This window comes from Nansenia antarctica (genome assembly GCF_963989245.1).
Source record: "Nansenia antarctica genome assembly, chromosome: 16".
NCBI classification, from domain to species: domain Eukaryota; kingdom Metazoa; phylum Chordata; class Actinopteri; order Argentiniformes; family Microstomatidae; genus Nansenia; species Nansenia antarctica.
In genome coordinates this window covers 29,005,562-29,020,939 of record NC_137686.1, presented here as the reverse complement: position 1 = coordinate 29,020,939, position 15,378 = coordinate 29,005,562, and the positions used below count along the sequence as shown (strand labels likewise).

The following is a 15,378-nucleotide window of genomic DNA, read 5'->3' as shown; positions in this document are numbered from 1 at the left end:
TCGGAAAAGCGCTATATAAATATAATTTATTATTATTATTATTTCTCCATTTCGAAGACAGCGCCTCAGCCAACGTTGGGACCCGGAAACACGTCACGTCTGCAAATTATGATTACATTGTTTTTTATTTATTTTCCCCAACAGACTTCATTCCCTGGCCACTGCCGGTTAAACATGGTTAAACATATATATATATATATATATATATATATATATATATATATATATATATATATATATATATAATAATAGTCACTTCAACCATTAGGAAGCTTTTAGAAAAGCTTTGAACGTCACATTGGACTTTTCACGGTACTTCCGGGTGGCCCATTCAGTGTCGTGTCACTACCGGGCCGCCAGGTGGCAGCACCAGCTCTCCCATCCTCCTGTGACGGCGGCGCGGCAGCAGTGCGCATGCGTCATCTCCGTCAACATGGCGGCGTGTCAGGTAGAGCTGTCCTGTCTCGAGACGTTCCCCGCGCACCTGAACCCTCTGCACGTGCTGGCGGCCAGGTACGGAGCTGTTTTATATCTTATATTTTATATCTATCTATCTATCTGACCGTGCTGCCAGCGTCCAGGTATGGAGCTATTTTAGTGCAGAAATTGTATTCGACAGATTGAATTGTTTTCAAATTCAGTTTTCATTATTTTTATTCAGTTTTTCTCTAAATACGATTCAGTTTTAGAGGCACTCATCCGGGGACTCTGGGCTAGGTAGAATAATAGCGCACCGATTCTAACTCCCATCCGACGTCGTTATGGAGAAAAGTAATGAAATAGGCTATGTGTCCTTTCAGTCTGCCTGAGGTGTGGTAGGAGGTATGAATATGATTTAGGAGGTATGAATATGATTTAGGAGGTATGAATATGATTTAGGGGGTATGAATATGATTTAGGAGGTATGAATATGATTTAGGAGGTATGAATATGATTTAGGAGGTATGAATATGATTTAGGGGGTATGAATATGATTTAGGAGGTATGAATATGATTTAGGAGGTATGAATATGATTTAGGGGGTATGAATATGATTTAGGGGGTATGAATATGATTTAGGAGGTATGAATATGATTTAGGAGGTATGAATATGATTTAGGGGGTATGAATATGATTTAGGGGGTATGAATATGATTTAGGGGGTATGAATATGATTTAGGGGGTATGAATATGATTTAGGGGGTATGAATATGATTTAGGAGGTATGAATATGATTTAGGGGGTATGAATATGATTTAGGAGGTATGAATATGATTTAGGGGGTATGAATATGATTTAGGAGGTATGAATATGATTTAGGGGGTATGAATATGATTTAGGAGGTATGAATATGATTTAGGGGGTATGAATATGATTTAGGAGGTATGAATATGATTTAGGAGGTATGAATATGATTTAGGAGGTATGAATATGATTTAGGAGGTATGAATATGATTTAGGGGGTATGAATATGATTTAGGGGGTATGAATATGATTTAGGGGGTATGAATATGATTTAGGAGGTATGAATATGATTTAGGGGGTATGAATATGATTTAGGGGGTATGAATATGATTTAGGAGGTATGAATATGATTTAGGGGGTATTTAGTATAACAGGCTAATGGGTTTATTGTGAGGTCATTTAATCACCTGCGCACCTTGCATGGCGGTAGTGGAGAGAGAGGGGAGAGATGTATTTTTGTTGACCGCATTATACTCATATTCTATACGCATTAACGCTGTCCCAAACGACTATTTTTCTAACGATTAATCTAGCGATTATTTTTTTCGATTAGTCTAACGACTAATTTAACGATATTTGTTTTTTACTGTTCGCAAATTTTTTTTTTTATCATGTGTAGGCCCCTTAATTTCCACCTCACTGCTATGTTTAGCCAACATGGCCATTTAGAAGTCTGTCCATCACCACAACACATAGCTAGCTAGTAGCTACATAGCTAGCAAACGTTACTCTCGCTGCTATGTTATGATTAGCTAAATTGATGCTAACGTAGCATGCGAGCTACGAGCTAGATAACGTACAGTAGGTGCGAGCACCACAATGACAATAGGCTACCGTAGCTAGCCAGCTACATAGCTAACGTTACCAGAAGACAAGACATACAAACTGTGGTGAGCTACATTGCTTGTGTAACATTAGCTAGTAGCTATCCATTTTTCACTGATACACAGCCGGAAAAGTGAACAGAAATACAACGCTGACTTACGGTGGTGCTATCTTGCGGCTGTCTTCACAAAGAGCTCCAGGATGCTTTCGCTTGAGGTGCTCGTTCATTGCAGACGTACTGCTGTGATAGGCCATTTCATTTTTGCCTTTTTTTTTTTGCTTTATTTATTTTTTACATTTATGACGCACCGACGCACATTACGCAAGTCGACCTATTGACGTAGTCGATTACGTCGACGAATCGTAACAGCCCTAATACGCATAGTTTGTTATTTTTCTGGTGTTGATCGCTTATGGATTATTTGTGTTCGTCGTTTGATTGTTGTATTCAATAAATGCTCTCGCTACAGGTGTCATTAACCCTAACCCATATCCTGTCATATAACCCTAACCCATATCCTGTCATATAACCCTAACCCATATCCTGTCATTAACCCTAACCCATATCCTGTCATATAACCCTAACCCATATCCTGTCATTAACCCTAACCCATATCCTGTCATATAACCCTAACCCATATCCTGTCATATAACCCTAACCCATATCCTGTCATATAACCCTAACCCATATCCTGTCATATAACCCTAACCCATATCCTGTCATATAAAAGTACCTTATTGAATCTCCAGGTAATGTATTTCTGACATCCATCACTTTTGCTGTCGTTAAGATCAGGGATCTCAAGTCTCACGCATTGGGCGGACACACGCGGCGTGTGAGCGTGTGAACGGGTTGAAATGCGTGCGTGAGACTTGAAATATACACCATACAGGCTAAATACTGGCTAAATACTGATTAACAGTAGGCTACTTTGGCAAATGCCCATTGAACAGATTTATTCATTATCCTATCTTAAGAAAACTAATGTAACTCTCATCTGGGGATTTACACGGCAAATCAAATGAAGAACTACAAATCCCAGATGACAGGGAGATGACGTATGACTGCTCTGATGAATCAACCCCTATTTCATTAATTTTCTCTATATAACGACGTCGATCATTGATCGGCAACGACACTATATAATAGTTTGCCTAACTGGCCATCGGATTTGGGCTCCTAATCTAATCCTATCTAAAAAGCACAATGGTTTTCTTATTTTATCGGATTAAAGTAGCAAAGACCAGAAATTCCCATTGACCGCCAGTCAAACTTCTACACTTCTATCACCCAAAAAGGGGCGTGGACATGACGGGAGAGCAAAGTACCCGGCTGCGTTGCTCTTATGAATTCGGATGGGAGGGATTAGAATCGGTGCTCTATTATTCTACCTAGCCCAGAGTCCCCGGATGAGTGCCTCTAAAACTGAACTCGTATTTAGAGAAACTGAATTTGAAAACTGAATGAAAATAATGAAAACTGAATTGAATACAATTCAGTTTGTGCTCAGATTCAATTCAATCTGTCAAATACAATTCAGATCTGTCAAATACAATTCAATTTGTGCTCATATTCAATTCAATCTGTCAAATACAATTCAATTTCTGCTGGCACTAAAATAGCTCCATATCCAGGGCGCAGCTCAGCTCCGCGTTCCCGAGTTGCACCGCGGGGCCCTGCACCGCCTTACTGACCGCGAGCTGCACCGCGGGGCCCTGCACCGCCTTACTGACCGCGAGCTGCACCGCGGGGCCCTGCACCGCCTTACTGACCGCGAGCTGCACCGCGGGGCTGCGACGCGTCCTGCTCTGCCTGCACATCACGGAGGACCCACCTGACGTACATCATAGAATAATAATAATAATAATAATAATAATAACCTTTATTTGTATAGCACTTTTCCTGCAGACGTTCACAGCTCAAAGTGCTCCAATCATTGTATAATTATCATTTAATCATTTAGTCATTTAAAGGCGATATTAAAAAGATGGGTTTTAGTCTTGACTTGAACATGTGCTGAGGTTGCATCCCTAATGTAAACTGGCAGTGAGACATCTATTCTGAACTTAACAGGAAGCCAGTGTAGAGTCTCTAAAATAGGAGTTATATGAGCTCGTCTGCTTGTTTTGGTTAAAACTCTCGCTGCTGCATTTTGGACTGATTGCAGCTGGCCAATAGCTTTCTGAGAGAAGACCAGAAAGGAGACTGTTACAATAGTCCAAACGTGTAATAACAAAAGCATGCATTAACACTTCTGCATCAGCTTGCCAGAATATATCGTATATATTATATAAAATATATATATATATATATATAATGATTGGAGCACTTTGAGCTGCAACGTTTGCAGGAAAAGCTGCTATACAAATAAAAAGTTATTATGATGATGATGATGGTGATGATGATGGTGATGATGGTGATGATGATGATGATGATGATGATGATGGTGATGATGATGATGGTGATGATGATGATGATGATGATGATGATGATGATGATGGTGATGATGGTGATGATGATGATGATGGTGATGATGATGATGATGGTGATGATGTTGATGATGATGATGGTGATGATGATGATGATGATGATGATGATTCTAACCTGAATACGTTCTGAACGTCACAGGAAGTGGGTGGAAACAACAGCAGCAGCAGCCATGGCGGCCCCGCCCTGACCCTCCTCACCAGCAGGCTGTTCCTCCGCCACCACGGCCTGCAGCAGAGCGCCCCCCCCTCCCTGCTGGCCCCCCCCTCCCCGCTGGCCCCCCCCTCCCTGAGGCTGCTGGCCCCCCTGGGCCTGAGCAGGGTGGTGCTGGGGGCGCGGACCAGACGCAGCTTTGCCTGGGCCGCTTCGGACCGCTTCTCCAGCGGGCTGCTCTCCCTGGCGGGGGGGGGGCACAGGCTGCTGGCCCGGGAGGGGGACCCCCTGCTCCTACCCTACCACCCCCCCCTCCTCCTCCTCCTCGGGGATGACCCCGCCCAGGTGCAGTTCAACACAAACACTTCTGTCAATGTCCTTTTATCCATTAGCTTATTGTCTTATTGAATGTTTTATCTATTTACTTCTCATGTTTGCTTTTATTCATTGTCATGTTTATTTTCCTGCGATGCTCCTCTTGCTGTGTTTTACTGCTGCATGTAAAGCACTTTGAATTGCCCTGTTGTATGAAATGTGCTGTACTAATAAACCTGCCCTTCTCCTCTCCCTTCCCCTCCCCTCTTCTCTCCCTTCCCCTCCCCTCTCCTCTCCCTTCCCCTCTCCCCTCCTCTCCTCTCCCCTCCTCCCCTCTCCCCTCCTCTCCCTCTCCTCTCCCCTCCTCTCTCCTCTCCCCTCCTCTCTCCTCTCCTCTCCTCCCATCTCCCCTCCTCTCCCTCTCCTCTCCCCTCCTCTCTCCTCTCCCCCCTCCTCCTCCTCCTCCTCCTCCTCTGTGGTGTTGACCCGGCCCAGGTGCAGCAGTACCTGTGGGAGCTGGAGGTTCTGGAATGTTCCCCGGTGCAGCAGGGTTCCATCACCGCCGACACCAGCCTGGTGGTTACCGACTGCAGTCGGGACCGCCTGGACCCCCCGTGGAGCAGCTGTCCACCCCCCCCCCCTGGCAGGAACCTGACCTCCGTGTTCGTCTCTGATTTCGCCCACTACGCCAACAGTCTGGGCGCCGGTGGGAACTCGCTGCTGCTGGACAACAAACAGGTGTTGGACAGCAAACAGGTGTTGGACAACAAACAGGTGTTGGACAACAAACAGGTGTTGGACAACAAACAGGTGTTGGACAACAAACAGGTGTTGGACAGCAAACAGGTGTTGACGTGGTCCGGTCTGTCCGGCGTCCTCCAGGCGCTAGAGTGCAGGCTGGAGGTGAGGGTGGTGGAGGTCTCCCGGCTGCTGCCCCTCCCAGGGGGGGCGGAGGTGGCAGGGGGGGGCGTGGACGTGGACAGCTCCGTGTTGGTCAGTAAACCTCTGCTGCGGAAACTCGGCTTGTTCAACCGCGAGTGGGTCCAGGTGGCATCGTCCCCCCGGGCGAACTCCCGGTCCAACTCTACCCAAGACTCTCCTCCTCCTCCTCCCAAACCCAAACCGTCCCCCAGCCCTCCTCAAAGACATCAGCGTCCTCCCGGACCAGCCGAAGACGGGCCGGTGGTGGCGGAGGTCGGGGGCTCGGCGCCGGGGGGGGGGGGGGGTCCTCCTCCTCCACCTCGCCTCGGTCGTGGTCGCGGACCTCCGCCCGGATTCGGAGCCTCAGCAAGACGCCGTCGGCTTCATAACGCCGACCCACTGGTTCAACCTGACCGGAGGGGCGGCGCTGCCCGGGGGGGCCACAGCCCTGAAGATACAGGTGAGACACATCTGGAAGACCTTCTGCTAGCTAGCATATCAGCCCAATAGACACACACACACACACACACACACACACACATTTTATGAGATTCTCTGTGTTGTGTTTGTGGAGTCAGAGATGGAGCCCCCCCTCCCCCCAGCCCCCCCCCGGCCCCCCCCTGTCAGAGAGCCGGTCCCGGGGGGCCGCCCCCCCCCTCGCCAGGGAGCTGCACCTGGAGGTGGTGGTGTCCCCCGAGTACAGCCCCCACGGCCCCTACGACAGCCTGCTCTGCCGGCACTTCACTACCCCACGGTCAGTCACACATACACACTCCCCCTCCCTCCCCCTCCCTCCCTCCCTCCCTCCCTCCCTCCCTCCCCCTCCCTCCCTACCTCCCTCCCTCCCTCCCTCCCCCTCCCTCCCTCCCTCCCTCCCTACCTCCCTCCCTCCCTCCCTCCCTCCCTCCCTACCTCCCTCCCTCCCTCCCTCCCCCTCCCTCCCCCTACCTCCCTCCCTCCCTCCCCCTCCCTCCCTCCCTCCCTCCCTCCCCCTCCCTCCCTCCCTCCCTCCCTCCCTCCCTCCCCCTCCCTCCCTCCCTCCCCCTCCCTCCCTCCCTCCCCCTCCCTCCCTCCCTCCCTCCCTCCCTCCCTCCCTACGACAGCCTGCTCTGCCAGCACTTCACTACCCCACGGTCAGTCACACATACACACTCCCCTCCCCCCCCCCCCCCCCCTCCCTCCAGGGTATCCGCGGTGTCTTGAAAAGTATTAAAAGTTGATAAATCAATTTTGGGAAAATCAGGACCCTTAATAAGTATTTAAAAGTCTTATCACGATTTGTGAATTTATTAGTTTTATTAAAAAACAAAGATGAACCGGAAATTCTGTTGTATGATAGTGGTCTAGTCTGTTGCAAACTAAAACTGTTAAGTTAAAGGTGTCACTGATGTAAACGGTTACAGCTCGAAGTGGCGGAAAAATATTGTCAAGGTCTTTAAAAAGTCTTAGAAAGGTATTGAAATCGGGGCGCTTAGGTGGCGTAGCGGGTTAAGCGCTGACCATGTAACCGCAGGGTTCCCGGTTCGATTCCGGCCGGGGACATATCCTGCATGTCATCCCTCCTCTCTCTCTCACCCATCCTTCCTGTCTAAATCTTCACTGTATCTGTCAAATAAAATAAAAAATATGAGTGGGACTGCCCCACTCAGAGAAAAAAAAGAAAGGTATTGAAATTAACCTCAAGATTCCTGTATATACCCTGTCCCCCCCTCCCTCCCCCTCCATCCTAACCCTCCCGTCTGCCCCAGGCTGGTCAGGCAGGGCAGTGTTCTGGGCGTTCCCTCCCAAGGCCAGCCTCAGATCCTGGACTCCACCTCCGAGGGCGTCACCAGGTAAACACACCTACACACCAGGGGCCCATTCCACTAAGGTCGATTATCTTCTAAGCCTCGATAAAGTTCTAAGCCTCGATAATGTTAGCTTGCGTTCGGTTCCATCAATGTGGCTCAAATAATTCGCTGCTTGGTTGAGCTCCTTCTGAGTCAGATATAATTAGCCTGGTCGCGAAAACACTGGCTAAAGTAAGACGCGCGTCAAAAAAGGCTCACAGGCGGAAACTACATCCCGAACGACAGTTCCTCTTTTAGGAAATATTAGTTCCCACTTCACACGAGATAGATAGATGGATAGGTTGACTGTGTGATAGATAGATAATTTGATATTTTGAAAGTGTGATCGATCGATAGATAACTTGATATTTTGAAAGTGTGATAGATAGATCGATAGATCAATAAATAAAAGAGTGTAAAAAAAAAAAGTCATTGTTTCAACTTGCGTTGCTGTCATCACAGCGGTCTGGCTGGCGCAGTGGTTAAGGCAGCCGACTGGAGTTCCAAAGGTTGCGTGTTCGAGACTTGACTAAAGCCCTGTCCGGACGGCATATAAATTACCTGAGGACCTCGGTAATATATGTTTTACCTGGGGTAATTCGGTAATTTTTATCCCGTCCGGACCGACCATGTCAGTGATTTACTCCGGGGACCCCAGTAATTATTCCGGCTGGAATTACCTACTGTGTTTCAGCAAACCCTGAGGTCCTCAGGTAATTTTATTACCGTCCGGATTGACATGTCAGTAATTGGTACGCATTGCATGATTTTGCGCGATATTAATACTAGAATTTACTGTTTTGACCGGGGTAGCTCTGTGCAAACAATGGATGTGGATGACATTATTAACTCCCTTGAATCTCCACTATCGGATAACCAAACCACCTAAAAGGTTAATCGACGACGACGATGTAAGTGACGATGGACTGATTTCTTCTTCTGAACCAGTTCTAGCGAATTTACCTAACATTAGCTTGTAAACTGTGCAGTTTGTATGGTCTGGATCTAGCACTCTATAAATCACGTGGTTCCAGTGTTAGCAGCATTCGGCAGAAACCTTCGTTTTCCACACCCCTGTACCGGCGAAGGTCCTTGAATGAATGAATGAGCCCTCGGGGAGTTAAAGTTTGTTTTGAAATATAATCGTTCGAGACTTTAGATCTCGTATCTGTTTTTCCCCGCTTTGCGCCATTTCAGCCATTCATCTTCTTAATTTTAATAACATCAAAACATTCTGATAGAACATCGACATGCTAGTAACACATAACTACACATAATTAGATGCTCACACAGGGCCAAACGCGAACACATCCCAAAACGAAAGTATTTACAAATTATGAGTATTTCGTGATCGTTAAACTGCTGTTTATTATATCGAGTGGGTACTTTAAAACGTAAAGTTTCGTGTTATGAAAAAAACGAGTCTGCGAGTGGTGTCGGCTGCGTTCGTAAATTCGCTCTGGAAGTCTGATCAGCAGTCATGGAATGCCTCATGTCCAATCAAATGACTTGTTGTTGCTACACGTGCGTTGTGTTGTGGGTCTGACAAAATATCCGGCGGGAACAGCTTCTTCTTCTGTGATGTTAAATGGCAACTTGCACGCGAAACGCAAACATGCATGGAGATTTTTTATTCCATCCGGATCGGTCATTAAAATCACTGGGGTCCTAGGATAAAACAAATATTACCGAGGTCCTCAGGTAATTTATATGCCGTCCGGACAGGGCTTATGTGATTCTTTTTTTTTTTTTTACATTTAACCGAAGATTTCATGCAAAGGCTTCAAACACCATTGTAATCGTGTCAGTTCTTGTAAATTAGCCTGCACCATAATTTTATAGCCTACATACTTTTTTTAGATGAGATTTTAGATTAGATTCAGACAACGAAATGCAGTAAAAAGTGTGTCCGAAGAGGGATTTGAACCACCGATATAAAATGACGAATAAATCCTATGGCAGCGGTCGATACCACTAGGCCATTGTGGCAATATGACGGTTTGTAGCCTGCTGCTGATATCACCACAGTAGTAAATATTCATTTATTAAAATATGAACATATAACAATAACTGGGGCTAGTATGACCTACGCATTTAATCGGTCAGCAATTTCTTGCCAAACCATTTCCCTCGCCTTGTTAATTGCGGCAGTATTGCACTATTTTACATCTTATTTTTCCGTCTTCATAAAAATCAATAATTCGGAATGCTGCGCAAATGTAGTACCCCTGCAGAGTGGAGTATCTTCATTTCGACAGATCGACTCTTCGGGGCTCTTTATGTCTGCGTGCACGCGCCCATATCGAAGATTTGTAAGCCTGTCTTCTGTGAACACTCGTTCGAGGAATCACCTGAGGCTTGAATTCCAATCCCGAGTTGCCTGATCGCGCATTTATTTAAATCGCCGCTATACTGATCCACCTTTAGTGGAATGGCCCCCAGGTAAACACACCTACACCAGGGTTTCCGTTAGAAAAAAGTTGTGCCGGTCAACGTGTCCGGGAAGATTTCAATTTACCGGACAAACGTGAGAAATTCCGGTCATCATATTAAAATATAATATAGCTGTTTGTCGCGGTGATTACTGTTGTGTAGCCTATACAGTATATGCCGTTTAATGTCTATTTCTCATTAGATGCGAGCTATATAATATAGGCTTTCATGATTCGCATGCGCTATGCCATAATATTATGTCCAGCGCTGAACGCGCGCCACACAACAGACTGCATCAATCAATGAACGGACTCCACATTACGTTAACTAAAGTCTGTTAAATTGTTTGGGATTAATGTGAGTTTTCTATTTTCTCTTTCCAGTTTTACCCTTTTTTATCAATAAAACAACGTCATTTCTATAACCAGGTCTCGCTGGTTGGGAAGGCATTTAGTTCAGCTGCCTGTCAAATCATACTTAATCGGACTCGGGAGTATGACAATGAGGAGAACATAACTGTTTATTGAGAAACGATTGAAGGCAGGCTGGGATACGTATATAAAGAAATACCACATGTCTAGATTTATTACATTTTATTGAAAAGTGCAAGAGGTTACATGTAGGCTTCTGGCGTGACACATAGGCTAGCCTAAAATCCGTTCATATGCCTTTTATCAGATAAAATAAAATAGAATAAAACTCTTTGAAAATAAATAGGCTTTAAATGAACTTAACTGCTTTCAGTAGCTCAGTCAGTCCCACATACTGATGACATGCGATGCCATTTTTTGCCATGTGAAATGCAACTTGTAGCTGAGAGTGCAGCTTATTGTTAGCCGTTTCATTAGCCTGCTCACAGTGGCCTTTCATAGCGGTTTGCTGTTGCCTCAAACTGACCGCCGATATGTGCTCACTGCACCGCCTGTGATCAGTGAGAGCCGACATTCTCATATTCGTTTCTCCTCTCGTGAATCCGTTATTCCTCCCCGATTTTTTGCACGGTGAGCAGAACATGTTTCCTTCCCCATCTAAACGCAGCCAGGGGAAATTTTCTTTCCATTCAACTCGGAACCCTCGAGCCGCCTCCATCTCTTTAGAGCCAGACTTCTCCTCAGACTCATTGTAGCTTGGTTTCATGAAGTTATTGTTAAGCTTACTTTGTCTTGCCATGTTTACCTCTCGCTCGCTATGGTGCACTTTGAGCTGCAACCTTTGCAGGTTAAAAGCGCTAGCCTATACAAATACAAGTTATTATTATGGTGGCCCGCTGCGCAGGGTTGCCAGATGGGCCGGGTCATCGCCGAATGGGCTACTGGGTTTAGCGGTAATAGACTGGTTAGTTAGGCTGTATTGTCAATCCCATCTGGGAACCCTGCCGCCGCTGTTTCGCATAGGCTAGCCTACACATTATCAGTCATCATCATGCCGGCGTCAAATAATATCATAATAAAATAAATATATAGCCTATTAGGGCTGCAACTAACGATTATTTTGATAATCGATTAATCTGCCGATAATTTTTTTCGATTAATCGGATACAAAAAAAAGTTTTATTTTGCACATTGTATTTTATGTTTTCTAAATCAGCCAGGCCTATACATATACATGTGCAAAATGAATAAGTATTAATAAAAAATAATAAATAATATAAATATATTTATATTAACCCTAACCCTAACCTGTCCGTATGTACAGTATTTTGGAGGAATATAAATATGGAGAAAAGTATACTGCTTAGCAGTTTTAACCAGTGAAGTAGTTTACCTAGCTGGAGTTACAGTGTTAGCTAGCTGCTAGCCCTGACTCGTTCCCATAGCAACACAGCTCTTAAATCAAGCTTAGCCAGCGGGGAAGGAGGCTAACCTTCTAACCTCAACATAAGTCAGACTTATTTAGACTGACCTGGGAATATAAACCTAGTCTAAGGCTTAGACCAGTCTTAATCTATGTTTATGATAATATAAGACTAGTCTAAGGCTTAGACCAGTCTTAATCTATCTTTATGAGAATATAACACTAGTCTAAGGCTTAAGGGCTCTGCACACAGAGTGCGATTTCTGTTGCGCATCAACGTTCCATTTTGAAGTTTGAATGGAAGTCTATGAGAGCATCGCATTTACCCGCACACGGCCCCGATTTTAATCGCACGGCGAACATTCGATTCCATTCATTTTGAATGGGACAAAGCAGTGCGACAAAACTCGCACGCCGTGTGCTTTGTCCCATTCAAAATGAATGGAATCGAATGTTCGCCGTGCGATTAAAATCGGGGCCGTGTGCGGGTAAATGCGATGCTCTCATAGACTTCCATTCAAACTTCAAAATGGAACGTTGATGCGCAACAGAAATCGCACTCTGTGTGCAGAGCCCTTTAGACCAGTCTTAATCTATGTTTATGAGAATATAAACCTAGTCTAAGGCTTAGACCAGTCTTAATCTATCTTTATGAGAATATAAGACTAGTCTAAGGCTTAGACCCGTCTTAATCTATGTTTATGAGAATATAAAACTAGTCTAAGGCTTAGACCAGTCTTAATTAGGGATGCACCGAAATGAAAATTCTTGGCCGAAGCCGAATTTAAGGAAACACTTGGCCGAATACCGAATACCGAATACCGAATGTGTATCAGCAGTTTTTAATTTTATCATTGCATAAACTAAATACATTTTGCTTTTTATTCATGCTTCTCAAAGAAAGAAATTGAGATTGAAAAAAAATAACTTTTATTGAACATTCCAGCAGACATCAGTCTATACCAACAAAGCACAATAAATAAAATAAAGATGGCTGCGAAAAAGATGAGTATCTAAGAACTCTCCCACACTCTCACTGTAAACACTCATAATGGGTGTAAAAGGTGTCCTTTGTTTATTTATATATCTATATATTTATATCACTGAATATCTTCAACAAATTGCACTTCGTGTTCACACTGTAGAGAAAAAATGCAGTGCTACAAAAATAATAATGAACGAATCTAACTCAATGAAATGTCCGTGTTCAGTTTATGAGAGATCCAGATCGGAAAAGTATAGGTATTATCTTCGCCACTAGATGGCGCTGGAACTTCATCAAAACACGCCCACTATTCGGTGGTAAACATTCGGTGTTTTCACACATTCGGCCGAATACCGAATGTGCTTTATTTTGCGATATTCGGCCGAATACATTCGGTGGCCGAATGTTCGGTGCATCCCTAGTCTTAATCTATCTTTATGAGAATATAAGACTAGTCTAAGGCTTAGACCAGTCTTAATCTATGTTTATGAGAATATAAACCTAGTCTAAGGCTTAGACCAGTCTTAATCTATCTTTATGAGAATATAAGACTCGTCTAAGGCTTAGACCAGTCTTAATCTATGTTTATGAGAATATAAGACTAGTCGAAGGTTTAGACCAGTCTTAATCTATCTTTATGAGAATATAAGACTAGTCTAAGGCTTAGACCAGTCTTAATCTATGTTTATGAGAATATAAACCTAGTCTAAGGCTTAGACCAGTCTTAATCTATCTTTATGAGAATATAAGACTCGTCTAAGGCTTAGACCAGTCTTAATCTATGTTTATGAGAATATAAGACTAGTCGAAGGTTTAGACCAGTCTTAATCTATGTTTATGAGAATATACGACTAGTCTAAGGCTTAGACCAGTTTTAATCTATGTTTATGCAACCAGTAAACATCTAAACATCACCTTCACACCGGTGCCTGTTTGGTAGGTGGTTTACGGTCATATTGAGCTGTGCCTGTTTGGTAGGTGGTTTACGGTCATATTGAGCTGTGCCTGTTTGGTAGGTGGTTTACGGTCATATTGAGCTGTGCCTGTTTGGTAGGTGGTTTACGGTCATATTGAGCTGTGCCTGTTTGGTAGGTGGTTTACGGTCATATTGAGCTGTGCCTGTTTGCTAGGTGGTTTACGGTCATATTGAGCTGTGCCTGTTTGGTAGGTGGTTTACGGTCATATTGAGCTGTGCCTGTTTGGTAGGATGTTTACGGTCATATTGAGCTGTGCCTGTTTGCTAGGTGGTTTACGGTCATATTGAGCTGTGCCTATTTGGTAGGTGGTTTACGGTCATATTGAGCTGTGCCTGTTTGGTAGGTGGTTTACGGTCATATTGAGCTGTGCCTGTTTGGTAGGTGGTTTACGGTCATGTGTTTGTCCTGCAGGTGGCCGGTGGTGTTCTTCAAGGTGAAGAAGGTGTGTGGCTCTTCAAAGACAGGAGGAGGAGGAGAGGAAGAGGAGGAGGCAGGGCCTCATCTGGCAGACAGCACGCATACATGTCTATATATGGTAATGTTCATCCATACATGTCTATATATGGTCATGTTCATCCATACATGTCTATATATGGTCATGTTCATCCATACATGTCTATATATGGTAATGTTCATCTATACATGTCTATATATGGTCATGTTCATCCATACATGTCTATATATGGTCTAGGGATGCTCCGATCTGGATTTTTGGGGCCGATACCGATCACCGATTTTTTTCCTCAAGATCAACCGATACCGATACCGATTTTTTTAAAAATACATAACTGTAGGCCTACTGACTGGATAGCCTACATATTTTTTGCTTTTTAGACAAAAGTTTTGATCCATTAGGCACCAAGCAAACGCAGACCCATTTTTATGGCATAGTAAAGGTCTGGCCTATCACCCAGTTAGGGCCTGAAGCCCAAGTCAGTCGATATGGCTGTATAAAAGACATCATAAACGTGGCCTTCGTGGTTTACATACTGTTACGTCCTCCTATGTTTTCTGTTCAGTTATCTGTCTTCCCCAGGAAAAAAAAATAAAAAAAAAAATCGGTTTTTGCGATCGGCCATTTTTGCCGATCACCGATCGAGTCATTTGGAGTGAAATCGGCCGATTTAAATCGGTGGCCGATAAATCGGAGCATCCCTAATATGGTCATGTTCACCCATACATGTCTATATATGGTAATGTTCATCCATACATGTCTATATATGGTAATGTTCATCCATACATGTCTATATATGGTCATGTTCATCCATACATCACCAACTGCCAGAATTCCAAGAATTCCAGAACCCTCACCACCTAATAATTTTGTTGTGGTATCTACCTAGCAACAACCCTTTGATTGGCTACAAAATGAAGTGTCATAATTTATTCATTTTTGGTGAATAAACTCACCCTCGGCCCTCTCGAATGGTGACA

General features: G+C 44.3%; 1 protein-coding gene across 1 annotated transcript in view; it reads left to right on the top strand.

Annotated features, from left to right (window-relative positions):
• Positions 1 to 414: 414 nt before the first annotated feature.
• pex6 (peroxisomal biogenesis factor 6) overlaps positions 415 to 15,378 on the top strand; it is a gene marked incomplete at its 5' end in the record, with an annotated part of 35,945 nt that continues 20,981 nt past the window's right edge. Inside the window, 7 exon segments of the mRNA XM_080547142.1 lie at positions 415 to 513; positions 4,679 to 5,035; positions 5,501 to 6,190; positions 6,192 to 6,386; positions 6,505 to 6,680; positions 7,675 to 7,758; positions 14,356 to 14,479. Of these exon segments, the coding sequence (XP_080403268.1) occupies positions 415 to 513; positions 4,679 to 5,035; positions 5,501 to 6,190; positions 6,192 to 6,386; positions 6,505 to 6,680; positions 7,675 to 7,758; positions 14,356 to 14,479 (1,725 nt within the window).